Source organism: Dermacentor variabilis, chromosome 11 (genome assembly GCF_050947875.1).
Source record: "Dermacentor variabilis isolate Ectoservices chromosome 11, ASM5094787v1, whole genome shotgun sequence".
Lineage (NCBI taxonomy): Eukaryota > Metazoa > Arthropoda > Arachnida > Ixodida > Ixodidae > Dermacentor > Dermacentor variabilis.
In genome coordinates this window covers 38,106,001-38,124,035 of record NC_134578.1, presented here as the reverse complement: position 1 = coordinate 38,124,035, position 18,035 = coordinate 38,106,001, and the positions used below count along the sequence as shown (strand labels likewise).

The following is an 18,035-nucleotide window of genomic DNA, read 5'->3' as shown; positions in this document are numbered from 1 at the left end:
CGTAAACTGTAGAGCTAGGAAAGCCCAATGGGGAAAAAAATGTTCTACAGCGTGATGCGTTTGGAGTGTTGGTGGGCATATACGTGTAGATAAAAAGACAAATGGTGGCGACAGCAATCTTTCGAGCAACAACCTACAGTGCCTGCGGAAAAGAAAAGAAATCATTGCTGATTACCTTTTTCTCCGGACTGTGAGAAAAAAAACTATGATTCAATTTACGGCCTGGTGGTTTGCAGTTGTGGGAATTATTCGCGGAAGTGGGTAGCACGTGACGTACCCTGTGGAGTCACGTGCCCTCTTGTAACTTCAAATACAAGGGGTAGTCAGATGATAATGGGTTGGAGCAAGTAGGAAGAAGGGAGTGATGCAATGCTTAAGTGTACATCATAAGCGCTGCATCGTCATGTGTTCCAGTGATCTGCGCCCTCAGGCAGCTACAGCCTACATAGTAAAACATTCTACCCTACTTGGGGCTCGTCATGTGTTCGGTTGATAAGATACCTCTCCATTGCATGCGTTTTGTTAACACCAGTGCGACCGCAACTTTTCTACGAAAAATTCCATGTTGGGCTGATAGGCACGGCCATCAAAGACTTGAAAAGACGAGAAATGCAGCGTTAAAAATGTGCTCAATATATACCTGCTTATTACTCGGGGACAAATAAACCTCCAAAAAGAATGATAGCGCCAGCAAGTCTCAAAAACACAAAGCTAAGTAGCCAAGTAATCAATTTCTAACGTGTACAGAATCATAGACAGTCCTGCTACACTCTTCTCAATGGTCCTACGAAAGAAGAGAAATTCTGCCATCTCCCGTACAGTATTGGTTTGTGCCTTGATAAAACCTTCGTGCTTGACAGCAACGGCTTCCATCGGGGTTCATTACATTCACACGGGGCGTTTCTTTATTATGGAATAAAAGCTCGCCTAGCATCCCCCTTCTTTTCTGTCCCCATACATTTACCTAATATCCCTTACGTGACAATTATTTAATTATTTTACCGTTCCGACGCTCGTTCCGAAGGTCTAATCTTTCGCTTAAGTAAAACGGAATGAGAATCACAGAGAAGCACCAGAAAATGAAGCAACAAATGCGCTGGAAATATTAAGCCCTTTACCTGTATAAATGGCAAGTACATTCAACGCGACGCCGAAGTGAAAGAAAGGTGATTTCAATTGATATTAGTAAATTGCCCTTTTACTACCCCACCTATCAAATAAAGAAAAAAAATAAAACCACTTGCACGGTGAGAAAAGGCTCGTTAAGCCCAAAATAGCGCTGAACGGTAAGGTGGATGGTGACAGCGCCTTGAAGTCTTCACACCGTATCGGCGAGATGTAATAGATTTTGAGGGTGTCAGCTCGAGCCAAGTGATCTCGCCGCCAAAAATGAAGTGCGCGATATTCTAATTCAGTACAGCAATCCGCTAGTTTCATGCATATTTCATGAGCCACGATGGCATAATTATGAACAGAACACTTGAACTCTGTGACGTCACACTCCCGTAGAGTGGTTGGTGCTTAGGCGGGAAACTTAAAAAAAAGAAGGATGTGTCCTGGGCCTTCTGGCAGTATTACATGATCTTGTAATATTGAACTTGTAGCAATATCAGCAACGAAAAATTCGCCGCCGGTTACGATACTGATGAATGAGAAATTTGAGCGCAGCTCTATACGTGTTTTCATTTCGCAGTATATTGGCTGGCGCGGACAATTTATCTCGTGCGGCAGGTTACAAACGGAGCGAAGTGTGGCGCGACTGCCTCACTAATCTGAAGCTCGCGAGAGGCAGCGCGTGGGTGATCCGTGGACGCTATTCACAGCAGCAGCCGCAAACAGAGCTCCACTTTGTTTTCTTATATGGGTTGTCTCAGCTAATTTTAGCCAAATTTTAAGACATATGCAAATGCCGCACAGCTAGACAGAACAAAGGTAATGTTGTTTGCCGTCACTTGGAGGTAATCAAAGTACTTTTTTCTGCCTAATTAGATAATTAGCCTTAAGTAATTAATCAACTTTTCATATATTATAACTAGACGAAAAGTGCCAACGAGAAAATTATAGGGTGACATGAAAAGCTCCCGATACAGCTTTCTGTTGTCGAGTACGCGCTACATAGAGGCATTCTTTCACACTCGGAAAAGCACCTTTATTTAGCACGTATCGAGCAAAAGAAAGCTGTATCATGAGTTTTTCATGTCGCTCTGCAATTTTCTCATTGACACTTTTTGTCTAGTTAAGATATATAAGAAATTCGTTATTTAAATAAGGCTAATTATCTCATTAGGCGGAATGAAAAAAATATAGTTTGATTACCTCCAAGTGACGGCAAACAACATTGCATTTGTTCTGTCCAGCTACGTTGCATTTGCATATTTTTAAACTCTGGCTAAGCTTAGCTGGTACAGGGTACCCTGCATACAGCGTCGTTGGACGCGCTAGCCGCATGCGATCGCTGAGCAGACGACGTGCGCTACTCCGGCGCCATCTCGTAGCCATCGTCACCAGCCTCCGCTTTTCTTCTCCTGCTTTCGCCATGCCCTCCTCCCACGCTTTCCGTCTGATCGTTCCGCATCCTCCTCCTCCTACTCCTCTTTCCTCCTTGCGTCTTTCATACCCCGCTGCACTCTGCACTGGATCGTCCATCCTTCGCTGTGCTCGTTCGCTCGGTTACGCCGACGCCAATGCTCGCAGCAGGAAAGGGCGCCTGAGAGCCGAGTTCTCAAAAGTTCTGAAGCAATACTGTATCAATTCTATCGAATTTAGCATCTATCTTTAGTGCCTGTTAATTATTTTTGGTACTTTTTCTTATTTCATTGACGGAATACTTCTTACAGGCGCCATTAAATATAGAACGCCCCGTTTCCGCGTATTTCCTCACACAACAGGGAATGCGAATTCATGTACAACTCGTAGAATGTCTGCGAAACTTGACGCGTTAGTGCGATTCGTTACGCTGCTTACTCGGAATGCGTCTGAATTTAAAATATATATCGCCAATAAAAACATTGTTTCAGACCACGCTGCAAACGACAGAAATATTGGAAATGACAAATTTCTTTCTGAATCGCAATTTTCGCTAGTAATGACGGTAATCATTATTTTTATGGCGACTGAAGCATGATTGTGCAGTAATAAATCCAAAATTGTCTTAAATGAGATTCGCAGCATCTTGAGTAGCGAACTGAAACCACGAATCAAATGGATCAAATAGAATTCGTCAGAACGCATCAATGGTTAGGAGAAGTGCAAATGAGTTATTATTTTTACAACTATGGACATGTGAAAAATGCATGGGCTGCGTTTGTGCCGAAAATCCAGCCTGATCACTTTATGACGACTTCCTGAAAACTTGCACAGAGGTGTTGGAACACAAAGAGGAAACAAGAGTGCTGAAGGTGCAATTTGGGAGCTGAAGTTTCATGATGGTCATGTTCTGCAGTGCTGCTAAATTACAGAAGGTGGCTAAAAAAATGATCGCATAAAGATGAAATTTAGCTTCAATTACACAGCGTAAAATTTACATCTGTGTTAGACATTTTGCACAACAATATGAAGTGAAATGAAAACAGCCGACTCTATTTGGCGTGACTGACGGAATAAGAACTGCCAGAAAAAAATATATTACCGTTTCGCATGGTCCGCGGAGAACCTATGACATATCTGGAAAAATATAATGTGCAGCTACCCTTACAAAAATGTGTGCGGTGTTTCTTGGAGCGATCATTTGCAGCAGCGAGTGAGCAATCTCCGTTCAATAAATGTGCAAGAGAGAAACTTAATTTACGTTGAGCTCCTCCACTGGTAAGAGGACGCGCCCGAGCACGAAGAAGGCGCAGACCTTTCTAGTGCGCATATGTTAAGCCGGCGTCATCCAATCGCCGCAGCTACTGGCGTGATCGAGCGCCCCATTCAGGATCAGTGTTCTCCGCTGCCGCAGCGTCGGCAGTGTAACTCAGATGTAGAATCCAGGACTGCCAGCCTTTTTGTAGTACACATATAATACACATATACGCTTCGAGAATTATGCCTTGAGGGCAAGTCTCTATCGCAATAAAAAAAAAACTTCTAGTGCTCGTTACATAATCTTAATTTCGTTATATTTGTCGTTTAGCCATTCTAGATCCAACAACGGCGGACGTCAAAAAACAACTGGGGGGGGGGGGGAGCAGTCGCTGGCAGCTATCGCTGACAAAGTCTTGGTCAAACGAAATGTTCACATGCAACCAGAGAACTCTGAAGAAAACCATTTCGGACTAGCAATATATGTTGTTAAAATGCAATAGAATACACACTGCGCAGATTAAATAAGAACTAAACCTCAACAAATATTCAAATCTACAAAACGCACCATGAATCGTCGTCGCAGACCTTCTACAACGCAGCGTTTCAGACATTGCTTTTCCGACACCGTGGAACGATTATCATAAAACGAAAGTATTTCTACCATGTTTATCCTTGCAGAAGCCTCGCCGTGACGCAACGCCAATGCAGGCACACAATGACTCCGAAGCACCAGTGTTATATAAAATTCTCAACGTGTCCGTAGCGCGTAATGTAGCGACAACAACGTGTTAGTTACAATCACTGAAATCATTGCTACCATGGAATGATGCAACCGGTTCAGTGGCTTACTCGTTGTGCTTTTCCTGCTGCTGGGTGTGCGGTGGTGCGATCATAAGAGCGGCGGATAAAACGTTCACGTAGTATGCATTCTGTGCACGTTAAAAAAACCTGAACTGGCCAAAATTTATCAGGGGCCTTCACAACACAACGACCTCACTCGATGCTCACTCTGGAGCAGCGCGACATCAATTCTCGATATGTATCTTTAAGATTGCATCGCTCGTTCTAATCAAACTGCGAAAGAGGAATAAACTATAGATTTGTTTGAGACACCAATATAGCGTAATGCGAAAAGTGCCACAAAGAGCAGTCCCGTTTTGGATTATGGTCACGTTCCTTCCCGAAATGCCATTTCGACGCGCTTTACAAAAGGGTCGGGCTGTCTGCAAACTAAGTTTAGTTGAGCCTAATGGTTTTCGCGGAAGGCGGCGGTGAAAGTCGGCCAAAACAGCAGGCCTTCCTTAAGAGGACACACAAAAAAAGAAACAAAATAGCAGACGGGCTAATCAGAAAGACGAACTGAGAACTCCTAATTCGAAGGCATCCGCCACGCTGCGAATTACCTCGCCGGAAACGGATAAAGTCAGCAGAGACGAACCTCCCGTCACTGTAGCCGGAAGAACAAACTCGGCAGGGAATCCAATAAGTGACCGCCTTTCTGGGTTAGCCAGGAATTAAAATGAATCGCTGCAGTGACGCGTGGGATCACAAAAGCGTTAAGGTCAGCGGCTAGCCCCTAATTACGCGCGCAATTTGCATTCTTTCGCTTGGCAGGCGTGCCGTGAGATGTCGTTTGGCCTATCTGGGACAGAGGCACGTTTGCGGCCGCCTAATGGCACTTAGATCAGTGCTGAATGAAAGCTACAGCATTGAAAACTACGAAACCCCGAAGGCTTCGTTCTTCCGGTCCCTTCGTCGCATAGCTGTCAAGACACGGACGTTGAAGGTTCATGATTTTTATTTTTCTATATAGGCTGTGGTTACGGAGTTAACGTGCGCTTCACAATCGACTCCAATTCTTCAGTGCCTTCACAGAAGCAGACTGTTGATGCTTTCGGAAAAGCTCTTTGGCGATGGCGCGAATTAACATTTGCGCGCGAGCTTTCAAATGCAGAGCGATGTGCAAGAATAGAAATATAGGAATTTTCTGTCTTTCCTGCCAGTGAATTGCAAGTGAATGGAAAGCGGCGTCATGGAAGTTTCTCGGGAAGAAAAGAGAAAATGCAGAACTAACGGCTATGCTTGAAGTTTACTTGAAGCGAAACTTACTGGCACAGGCCAATAAATGTTATAGAAGTAATGGCGATGCGTCAGCTCCTGTTTACTTTCAGCATATCCGACGCGCTTTTTCATGCAAAGTTTGTGTTTATCCTCCACAATGGCCGCACCATCTTAAGCACCACACCGCTGAAAGCTATGTTCCAATGCAAACGCCAAATCAGGCGTCTGCACAGTGTGAGGCCTATGCGCCGAGATGTCGCGGGGAGAAAAGCAATGTCTGCTGCTTGTTCATGGAAGAATGGCGATGGCAGGCGTAAGCGCAAAGTAAAGCCCGTGCCGAGCTACATTTAGTGATTCTGCACCTCTTGTGTCATAATGGCCACACACCTATTCTGGAGGATTGGCTAAGGTTGAGCGCACTCTCAGCGGAACATACCGAGTGCCTAAGGCAAGGGAGATCGAGCAACTTAAAGAGCTCGTTCAGTCCATTCGGGGTACTCTGTTAATACAACAGCATCATCATCGTCGTCATCATCATTATCATCATCCCAATCCTACATTTATGTCCACTGCAGAGCAAAGGCGCCTCCCAGCGATCTCTAAGTCTTGCGGTAGCTGATGACAACTTGCGCCTTCAGATTTCCTGACCAGTGTACTTTAAGTATGCCAATGAGGAGGGTATACATAAGCAGGTTTTAAGTAGGAATTCATTTTATTTTTTATTACGCGTAACAGAGGCACTGCTTCGTCGGTCAACATGCGGGGATTACACGAGATCATTGGCCAATGGCTTGCGTTAGGCGCGCATGTAAGCTTCGTATATCTGTTTATAAATATATTCGCCGAGGTACCAGCAGCATCAACCACATTCGAATCGAAAGGGTGAAAAAGAAAGCATCGCATAGGAAAAAGAAGCATCGCATGAAAAACAAGTAATATATGGGGCTGGCTTCGTTACATGCATGGATGACATTGCAATACAATATAGACATAAGCAATATACTAGATTACAATGATGAAGTAAATGTTGTTTAGCAAACATGGTCTAGGGGACTCTTCGCTGCCCACTTTACAAGGGTATTCTATTAGAAATAGTCATGAGCATCATCACGACCCTGGCATCGGTTTAGGCCCCTTTCATCGAACCGAAGTACTTGGCAAAAGAAAATCATAAGAAGCCAAAAAAAAATACCGACACCAAGGACAACATAGGGGAAATAGTGCCTAATAAATGAAATAAATAAATTGTTGGCTTCTTATGATATGACTAATAACTAACGACCTCGGTTAACCGCCTTTCAGCTCGTTAAGAAAAGTATTTCGCTGCTGAATTATGCATTCCCAACTAAACTGACTAAGCACAGAGGCTGCGTTCGTGATAATTTTCCTGTGAAGTCATAGTACTTCCAGAGGCCCGGCGGTAAACTTTCTTATTGCGCAATTGGACGTTGAACATGCCAACAAAAGCTGAGTGTCGCAAAAAAAAAGAAGAAAAACATTTAGAGAAGACTGCGCTAGCAGTTGGCAAAATCTTCCTTCGTTCCAGAGCTACGCGCACTCCGACTTTGGTAAAACGACAAAGAGTCTCAATAAGGCTTGGCTCTTCGAGTTTTAACGTTTCACCCAAGCGTGTGGCAGCTCTCACGCAAGTTCCTTTACCATGGGAAGTTGGTCGGAGAGCTTCACAAAGAACGCTGCTCCGTTAAAGAATCGGGATTAGCACGAAAAAAATTACAGCCTCTTCCTATTCAGTTCACTCTGCACGCCTTGCGCCCTTTGAAATGCCGCGCGGCATTGCTGCACAAAGTTCTATCTTCCATACAATTAAATAACTCAAGAAAGCAAATTTCATTTTGAGAACGCAAAATTGGCGAAGTATGTGCGGTCCTTTGTGAGCGCTCGACGAGAGGAGTTCCGTGAATGGCCTTCCTTGGCTCAAGGGCTCTGAAAGAGGTTCGCACGCCTGTCCACTAAGAGTGTGGTTGCCCAACACAATAGCAACTGACTCGGAAAGAGCATTGGGTGTTTTAAAAAAATGTATTTGAACTTTATCGCACGTCTCTGAAACCTTTGAAGCAGCTAAATACCACGTGAATAAATATTCACGCCCTAAAATTAGAACTCATTTGACTCCTACGAAACGCGTTGTGCTTAGTCGGTCCTAACCTATGCAGTGATTCTTGCTGTGTGAGCTACTAGTTTCTACGTATAAACTGCGCCATGATGCTGACCAGTTACTTTTTTTTGTTTGTTGAGGAGATAAAGTTTTGAAACTTTAGGCCGACGCACAAGGTGAGTTCTATTTTGCCTTGCTGTGCTACGACGCCACTCAGACTTCTAATTGGGCTTTCATATTAATGTCATGCGCTGCTCCTCGCTGCTATCTTGATTTATTTGAACCAGTTACTTGACCCAATGCTAAATTTCTGTGACAGTGTCCTGTCTTCATGTTCGCTGTAGAATTTCTTCACTCTGCCGTCAATATCGTTCCGTTCAATTGGCACTCTCATGACTAGAGCCAATGTAACATGACAGCTAGAGAATGTGTGCACTTTTAATGCAAAAGCGTACGATAGCATGGGCCACTGCAAACGTATAATGTTGGTAACTTGATGGGAAAACGATTACTTTGGGTGTGGCATTATTTATATTCATATACTCTTGCTTCAAAACGACAACGTCTACAATATCTAAAACCTAGCTGTTTTGTCTAAAGAATACATATGTATGGTCCAGTCATGGTCACCGTAGTAAAGGTACCCGTTTAGGGGATTTTGCTCTCGACCATGAATGCGAACTTCCACAGCGTATAGTTCTAACATGATACAAGCTAAGATGCTAAGCTAAGCTAAGCTTTGATGCACAAGACGTTCATCGTCTTACGTGTGCGACCGTGTTTTCTTCGCACGCAGTGTAGGGTAGCAAACCGGATGCTGTTCTGGTTGGCCTCCCTGCCTTTCCTATTCTTGTTCTCTCTCTCTCTCTCTTCGCATGTGTCTCGTCAGTATTATACGGCTCAAATTCACGTCCCTCGTGGCCGTTGCGAATGGGAAGATGGAAGGAAATATGGTTAGCTACAAATCAATTGCATTCAGGGACTCTTACCCATAGTTAGAACGTGTAGCAGCTACTTGTGTCGATCACAAGTGTCTCACACAAGTGAACCTGTGTCGATGCTATGGCAGCTGCTACGGACATCCCTGAAAATATTGGATTTGGAGAGCACTTTTCTTTTATTTCACGCGGAACTCACTGGAGGTTGCCTGCACTCGTGGCCCCGCGTTTTATTCAGCGTTTTTTTGGTTTCGGTGGCACCCCTGTGCGTGAAGGGCCTCTGCCTCCTTCATCCGCCTCCACAATCGTCTGAGAGTGCTCCACTACAAGGACGAACTGAGAAACATAACATAATCGAAGCGAAGTAAAGCGAAGCAGTGTTGTGCAGAGTTGTTTATATTGCGTTTCTCGACATGGCTATGAAGTCAAGCTGGGGGGGGGGGGGGGGCTGGATCTGGGCGTAGCTTACGCGCCGCTAAATCTTTCGGATGCACGCACCATGTGTCCCGAATCGTCGTATGCCGCATGCCAGAGCATGCGGCGCCGCACGTCGGATCGGACGTGCGGCGCCGTAGCTTAAGAGCTACCAAGCTACGAACAGATCGGACAGATTGTGATAGGCGTTTACTCATGGACAAGAAATTATCTAAGCCATTACTGCAATTTCTGCATAAAGAGCGCCTCCACGCTTTCATTTAACTACGCATCTAAGGCACAGTTCAAGTTGCGCGTAAAAAAAAACTGCGCATCCGAATATGATTGCTGCCGTCAGCGACCAGTCCTGCAAATTGGTGCTCACCAGTGCCCTTATAAGAGCTATCAGCAACAGTCTGCTCAGTTTTGGTGATGCTCATGTTTCTATTTCTTTTTTTACAGGTAAACCGCACTCTCCTCGCTCCACACTTTTCCAGTAGCAGAATGCAGTCGCAGCTGGTCGCCCTTACCTTAGTAGTCATTTTCCTTGTGGGAACAGTGGTGGCTGTGCCATACAACAACTACGGTGAGAACGCCTGGTCTTCAGCATACTTATTTTACAGATGATTTGACCGAAGCGTTGACGTGGAAGTTCGGTTGCAGCACCTGCTGTTTTTCAGTTATATCTTTGGAGCACCTTCACATCTCTTCCTACTTTACTGAGTAATATACAGGCGATAGCTGTTGTGTCATTCCATGAGAGAGATAATGTGTTAGAAGTACATAGTGTTATATAAGGTTATTGAGTGCTAGTTATAAAATTAGGCAACGAACTTCGACACTGACACATACATTTCGTGAGGCACTGTGGACTAAATGCGCTCAATATATTTTAAGATAATTGTATTATATGTTATATAATGTTAAGATGGGCCTGCATCGAAGTCATAGTCATACAGCTGCGTTTTCGGTACCGTCAGCCAAACAAGTGATAAGAATCTGACAAGAATCTCCCGCAACATGCCATAATACATCTTAGTGAAACGGTAAATGTAGTGCTGTCTGTACAAGTTACTGCTTTGACTAGTTAAAGGACGAACGTTTTAACGGGAAAAAAAGCAGAGCCGCCATCCGGAGCAGTGTTTTCTCTCGCCTGCTGCCGTGCATATGGGGAAGCATAAAACGAAAATGGTGTTCAACAAAATTAGGAAACTGATCCTTTTTTTCCATGTGGACGACATGAACAGACAGTGTATTTACTGCTTCTTTTTTTGTGGTCGACAGATGACACCCTCTTAGATGAATACAAGCAGCGACTCGAGAACTATTTGATGTCTGCTGACAAGTAAGTGGTTTTGCTCCTTATTTATATTTAGAGGAAACAACAATGTGTCGCTGTTTCCGGACAGTGTGCAGGCGTTGGCATGGCTGCTTTATATGTTTTGGGTGGGTGCTAATATATTCAGTAGTTATATGTAGTGTTACTTCAGATAATATAGGATTCTGTATGCGATGTCAATACCCAAACGCGCCAACCTCAGCAAAAAGAAAGCATCCGCATACTTCATGTAACACATATTTCTTAAAAAGTTCTTGAACATAATCGAGTTATTACAGCATGGACTAAGCAAAATGTGCAGACATTTCACTGTAGTTGCTGAAGTAAGAAAGTATGATGACGAACGCTATCAAACTTCACTGGAACCGATGATGAATGTCAAGAAGTTTGTCACGGAGATATTTTGAAGAAGAAAGGGGTTTGGTCATCTACGTTTAATCCATATCGAGTAAATTGTCTGTAACTTGGCTCGCGCAAGTTACTAAGCAAATATTTCTGAATAAAAGCTCAGAGGCTGTAAACAACAAGAGCATTGCATGGACCTTAATGTATTAGCTTCATCAACGCACCAGACAAAAAGAAAAGAGATGAAGTGCCCCCTGCCCTTCCGGGTTCTCTGTGGTCGGTAAATAACATCGCTTTTTTGAGAACTTGGATGGCTAGCTCGTGGAAGTTAAAAAAAAATCAGTGCAGCATGTGTCTGGCCTCAATCAACTTCCTTTGATCTCCCAAGTTAAAAAAAAGACCAGAAAAAGAGAACACACAGCACCGCTGGTCTTCCAATTTCCGGGATGCTTCCAGACCGAAAATGCAATGCGGAAACCTCCTATTTCTGTAGCTTAGTAATTCTTAGTTCTTCGGGTTATTGGTGTTGAGCACTGTGTTGAAAATTTGTGCGCTACATGGGGATCGAAGGGAAGTTAAGAACTTTCTTTTCACGATGTTTAGAGGTTGAATAGAACAACGCTCACGAAGTTGCTTGGAAGTGGAAAGAGAATGAATAGAATGAAAGCAAACTGACAATCATGTCTTTTGTTGGTGAAATCAAATTTCAAAACTCACCAAGGAACCTATGAAACTAAACCATTTTTGTTAACAGGTGTGCATTATTGTAAAGGAACATTATTATTTTTCCGCGCATAAGGGGTAAGGTTTCGCTTTAATAACAGTGAAAGTAGTGCTTACTTTTTTGCGATGAACGTAACAGCCTAAAGTTATTGCTTTCAGGACAAACCAGTAGTTCACTATAACAGAAATGGAAACTTCCTCGTCAGCCCGACTTCCTTAGGTATAGTCCGCAAAACACTAGCTGCGGCTAAATAGCTGAACGAAAGTTTCATTAGATGCCATTGAAGTTCGTGTGCTAAAGCGCGTCAGAGGTGCTCAATAAAATTTATACACCTGCTCATTCTTTGCTGGTTCCCATGCATGCCGAAGGATGTCTCAAAACCTGGAGCATTTCTTTGTCTTCAGGGAATTCCTGTAAGCACATTGCATTTTTCCAGATAGGAGATGCAGTTTGTACATTGCGCAGTGCGAAGACGTTACCGTGGCCGCAGAGAATGGTAACAGCGTGTGGAGTGAAGTGGACTCGAAAGCTTTGGCAAATATCGGTGGAACGTGTTGTTAAATAACATCTGCGAAACGAATTCTGTAAAGAAACACCGGCAACAGCAATAACCTAAAGCAATGTATGGGAACAAAGGCGCATCACGCTACAAGGACACATGCGTGATTCATGCGCGAATTATGAGCATACTTTTACAATGAATTAACGAAGCTCACTAGGATTTTTGATCAGCGCCCCTCCGCAACCAGCACTTGCGCCGCTGTTTTGCGATCACGATGCCTTGCCATTTAAAAGAGGCGCTTTCCACGGATCGTTTTGCAAGGACCTGGCTTCGTCATAATGAAATACGATAATCTCATTAACAACGTGTGAGTCACTGATATTTTATGCCACTGTAAGTGGCAGTGATTTTGTTTTGCTGTGGAACACACTGAGGCGCCATGAAATGCCCCAATGACAATTGCGATTAGATGCTGCAGATGTCTGCCTGGCCATATCTTCAGCATACTAGTCCAGGTGATGTGTCTAATTTACTAAAAGAACTAGCACATACGCAAGCAACAAACAGAAGGCGAAGAACCACAAGCATGGGATGGCAATAGGCAAAGCTACAACTTATGAGCAGAGGCCCACAATATCTTTCTGCCACAATGGCTGCATCCACTTTAAAGCAAAACTGCACCGAATAGTTTCTCGAAGAGCGTCATTTTCTCTGCAGGCGCAGCTGTATCCGACGTGGTGCAACCTGCGATGGCCGGCCCAACGACTGCTGCAATCAGTCGGCTTGCCGCTGCAACCTCTGGGGCACCAACTGTCGTTGCCAGAGGGCCGGCCTCTTCCAGTCGCTGGGCAAGAAGTGAGCAGGCCAACACGGCTAACAGCGGTCCACGTTGGTCCGGCGAAAACCAACAACGCCGTCGTCTCTGTGCTCCAGTGTGGATGTAAAAAAAGAGCTTTGTGTTGTCTTCACAAATGTCGTTCACTGTCGTACTTTGTTGAGTGCACGCAAGTGGCAGTCTAGTTTGTGTACCGGACGAACAAACTCTTTGGGGTTGGAAGTGGGACAAGCCAAAATGCGGGCATAGTCTTCGTTTGTTGCTGTTTTTCTTGATTTAGTTTTTCCTCTGCAGGGCTCAAGCAGAGCGTCAGCGTTTGATGCTAGTAATGACAAGTAACGCTTGGCTCTATTGACTGAGATTCGGTCAATGAGGGCCTGGCTAACATAGCAGTTAATATATTTTCTTTATCGTACAGGCAAACAGCTGTTTATTACGAAAATAACACATTGTTCTGCATGTTTGTAGAACCGCTGGCACAGTGTCATGGCGCCGAGATACGTGTGTGCTGCTCTAGACCCAGAAGGTTTGAAACATTCTCATTCATTCCCAGGCTTGATACAGGACCGAAAAAAATGGCATTGTATGAATAAAACACGGCGTATTATCTTCGTTGTTTAGCATGTTTAAAGTGAAAGGCAGTATACTTTCTGTATGTATCATTTATATCGTAAGCATTGTGTTCACATCTGTTTGAGAAACTATGTGGATTTTATGGATGTCACTCAGAGATGTGAACCCAGGGTGTATTGTTGGCTCTACTACCTAACAACGTTGTTGTCAGTTAGTGATTCACTGTGATCTTGATGTCGTTGATTGTTGCTCGTTAGAAAGAATTGGTATCCTTACGCTTATGTCACTGTTGAAAGACTGCAGCTTTGCATCCTTCTTCCGTAAATTGTTGGTATAACTTCGAATCGTCGTTGCTTGCATTTAAACTGTACAAATTAACTGTTATTTCGCTAGGATGCGTAACACGTACTGTAAGTATCTTCTGTATGATTATCATACCGCTGTTATTATTCGAGGCGAAATTGAAGAAAACGGGGGCCCCTCCGTAGTGTTATGTCCTTAACGCTGTTCGATACCAATATTACTGTGACCTAAAGACTTACGAAATACGAAAATCATCGAACACTTTGGCGGAATATGCTTCTGCGGAATGACATCTCGGAAGCTCCATGGACATCGCTTTGCTGAACCGTACATTTGCGTGGTCATGGCGACAACCTCGAACCATGCCATAAAATTTTCCGACATCACACTTTTTTCCTGCTTAGTGTTTGCACCTACGTCTCCCAAAATATGCACAAGTGCTTCAGCAAGATCCCGCGTTTCCTGCATGTATGTAACCCCCGTACACTGACATGCACTTTGCTGGCATTGTAAACTGGTGTATAGAAAAACCCGAGTGTATCTTTCTCCTTGAAACATGTCGTCGAAGAACCAATGACAAAGCGATGTAGTTATTTGGCGACGCCCTTTCAATGCAATTCGCAGCACAGCATCAGAACGTATGCCGGTTCGCAAAGAAATTGTATAGTTATCCTCCGTGACCTCACCTTTGCACAATTTCACCGCCCCTCCTACAAAAGGAATCAGTTTGAACATGATCTACGCATAGAAACAGAAATAATTCTCTGTTCACTTGTTGAATGCCAAAAAAGAAAGAGACGGGATTTGAGAAGAGAATTACGTCTGCTTTGGCTGAGAGTGAAAGTTTCTCACATATAGGTTGTTTGCGCAACAGGGCTTCCGGGCCACGACCTTTTGTGGCTCTCTTAGAGGAAACAAAAATAGAAGTGACAAACGACTCCCCCGGGTTCGAGAAGCTTGAACGATGCTTCAAAAAGACACGACGTAACCAAAGGCTCTGGCCCTGAATGTGTGACACTTGGATGTCCCTCTATCCCATTCCTCAGCACGTATTGTTGTTTCCATCCTCTATGCGTGATCCACAAGAGCGCCGTGCTGTTAAACCGTGCTGCACGTGCTGCTAGTGGGCCCCCCAACAGACACAATAGTGTTCACATTGTCTATGTTTCTTTTCTCTTTGTCGATCTCATTTTTGTAGTCATGAGTTGTGCGTGAATAAAGTGGGCATATATTTTCGAGTCCTTTATGTGGCGCGAAGACCGATGATTTCACAGGTGCCCCAAGGCGGCCGTTCATGCAACAAAACAGGTTGCATGTTGTGCCTTTTCCACAAGACACCCCGTGGTATTAACAGATCGGGTTTGAAGTGGACAAGTGATTGAAAATCCCCCGTCTCTTCGCATGACTGTTAACTTCAAGAAAACAGATTTCACTCTGCCTACAATGCATGCTTTTCAACAAATGTACCGAGAGGTCCTAATGTGGCCCAATTTTTAATCGCTTTTAATAACGCTTTAAGTGCATTTAGATGTTCAGTTGAGCTCGACGCCTCATTGAAGTGACAGGCAAGGCGTAGAGTATATTGTAGAACTGTTCAAACGTTATCGAACACGGGATGTCGCTGCAGCCAACTTTTTGACAAGTGATATTGTTTTCTGTGTGGCGAAGGAAAGTTTCCTTCTGGAAACGCTGGCTCCAGCAACATTTCTTGTTTGACCACTACTGATCAGTTCAAGCCTCCTTCCTGTGCTCTTCCCATTTAGTGGTTTAACTGTGAGGAGTGAAACGAACGCTGTTAGGAGGACCAATATTTGGAGAAGTTTGTGCCTGTTCATCGCTGCAACAGCGCTAATAGGACGAGAGCCAAGAGAATGTAGGTGAGTGGTTTGAAAGAGAAGGATCAGGAGGTGGCTCGTTTGTTATCCGTTTCATATGAAGCGTATTGTACCTTCGAAGCTTTTCGGTGGCTAATTGGACCATCGTTCTCCGACAGCGATTGCTTGTTCATGCTGAAGAAACCTAGACTGCGTGCCACTTATTATTCATATATAGTTAGCCTATGCTGCAACATACTTGCTTAAATTTGCCCGCGAGAAGAACTAAAGAAGCACCCTGGCGCGTACACAGTCATAGGACGCCATAGTCAACAATCAACTGTTTATTTTTCCAGATACTTGTGAGTATATATGTAACCGCACCGCATTCACAACAACACGCGCTTTTCATTTCATAAGCATCATAAACAGTTCATACTTTCCACATTGCGTCTTGTGCTGGTGTACGCTTCAATCTGGTTTCTTTCTTAATTCTTGCCCACAAATCTACTTACGCTTAGCCAACCAGCCCACTGTCTAATTTCCGCATTATACTTTTGTTGATAATCCAAAAGCAAAAAAAGAAGGAATAAGAAAGAGAATAAGTTGCTGCTATCGCCCCTCCTTTTCTTGGCCCTTGTTCTAGTCCTGCTGTTGAAACCATAGCACATGTGTCTACCACACCCACGTAACATATCCACTTTCATGGCTTCGAGTTAATCAACGAGCTCTGAAATGGTATCCTCGATATTCGTCTATCGAAGATATAGATACTGCCACTTTGCTTTCAGTTACCTAAAGAGACCTTACGCTGAAGCTTTCCACAGTGACTTCAACACCAAAACACGCAGCCTACGAAATGTGTTGAAAGCGATATGGGTGTGGCAATAGAGGAAGGAAAGAACTAGGCGGGAGCATTACGCAACACGTTTTAAGCCTAGCGTAATGACCCAAGACGTGATCGCCATGTCACAGCACACGATAGGTTTTAGTGCACCCGCTCTGTATACCTGATCACGGCCAGTGAGCCGAACAACTCCGAATTGAATAAAGACTACCGGGTACCAAACATTCCAGGCCGGTACGCTGAACCTCAGAGGACATACGTTTGGCCGATATTGTCAGGGAAAAATCGACAAGAATGGCGTGGCAGGGCGTTTACTTGACAAGTCTGGCAGCGTGACGCAATACTCGCTGGACACTTTATTTCCTTCGTCTATGTGTTTGGTACACTGATGCGACACACATTCGCCGTGACGCCTTCGATCACTTATTGCTAGACAGCCTGAGCCGTGGCCTCGTGTTCGGGTGTCCACCTCGGCTGCGGAGGACATTGGTTTCAAACAAATCCAGCACCGGTCACCCATTGGTTATCCAAAAGGGCACAGGCGTCCCCCGATTCAACACTCGGCTTTCCTCCTGGATGAACTGTGTTTCGGATAAAGCCCTCACACCGTTTGCGTCCCACGGATGTCTAATATTAGAAGTTACCGGAGCACGAATGCTCCTAATAACGAGGCCTGTATGCACTGGAGAATAGAAGCGTAACATTCACGAGCTCGTGCTTGGCAAAATTCTGAGTAACCAGAGGAGTGATGAAGCATGCAAATAGTTTGGAACGTCAGTCTAGGTTAAGGTTAAAAATCACAGTTGCTCAAAATTGATCTGAAGTTCCTCGATACGGCGTGCTTCATCATGAGACAGCGGCTGCAGTGCCTAAAACTCCTGAATTTAGATTTCTTGAGCTTGTAATGTCTTCTCCTTTGCTTCACAAGTTTATTGTCTGGTGTCAGAGACGCTCAAGTAATACAATCGTGCACCTCCACAACGAACAATTTTACAACGAGATGAGCTGTATAAGGAAGGAATAACTATGTCCAGGTTTTATTGGGAGCTCTATGGTGTGAGGCTTTTACAACGAAGTGACCTGTATAGCGAATGATTTTGGAGGCCCCAATCAATTCGTTAGAAAGGCGTTCGACTGCAAATGAAAGTGTCGCAGAACCTTCTGGCCGGTGCAAGGTGCCTTTTAAATAACAATTTTGCCGCCTCACTTGCTCTTTTCACACGGATGCCCATGAACGCTTGTCCGAAAAGACTGTTGTGTCAGCATAGGACGCGTAGCGATGTGCATAGCACTATCAACACCAGAGCGAATCACCGCATACTCAAGGGACAGCGATGACGCTTCGCTATGTCCCAGTACAGCTCTCAAGATAACTGTAGTGCACAGGACAGACGCAGCACGTACATTAGCACATGCAACAGCAGATGGCATGTAAGCC

General features: G+C 44.4%; 1 protein-coding gene across 2 annotated transcripts in view; it reads left to right on the top strand.

Annotated features, from left to right (window-relative positions):
* The window catches only part of LOC142564424 (xibalbin-1-like), a 122,504-nt gene extending 107,322 nt beyond the window's left edge, over positions 1–15,182 (top strand). For both annotated transcript variants that reach the window (XM_075675419.1, XM_075675420.1), the window contains 3 exons: positions 9,778–9,901; positions 10,600–10,660; positions 12,943–15,182. In XM_075675419.1, coding sequence (XP_075531534.1) covers positions 9,820–9,901; positions 10,600–10,660; positions 12,943–13,084 — 285 coding nt within the window. In that variant the 5' untranslated portion in view covers positions 9,778–9,819 and the 3' untranslated portion in view covers positions 13,085–15,182. The remainder of the gene's footprint in view (positions 1–9,777; positions 9,902–10,599; positions 10,661–12,942) is intronic.
* The last annotated feature ends 2,853 nt before the right edge of the window (positions 15,183–18,035 follow it).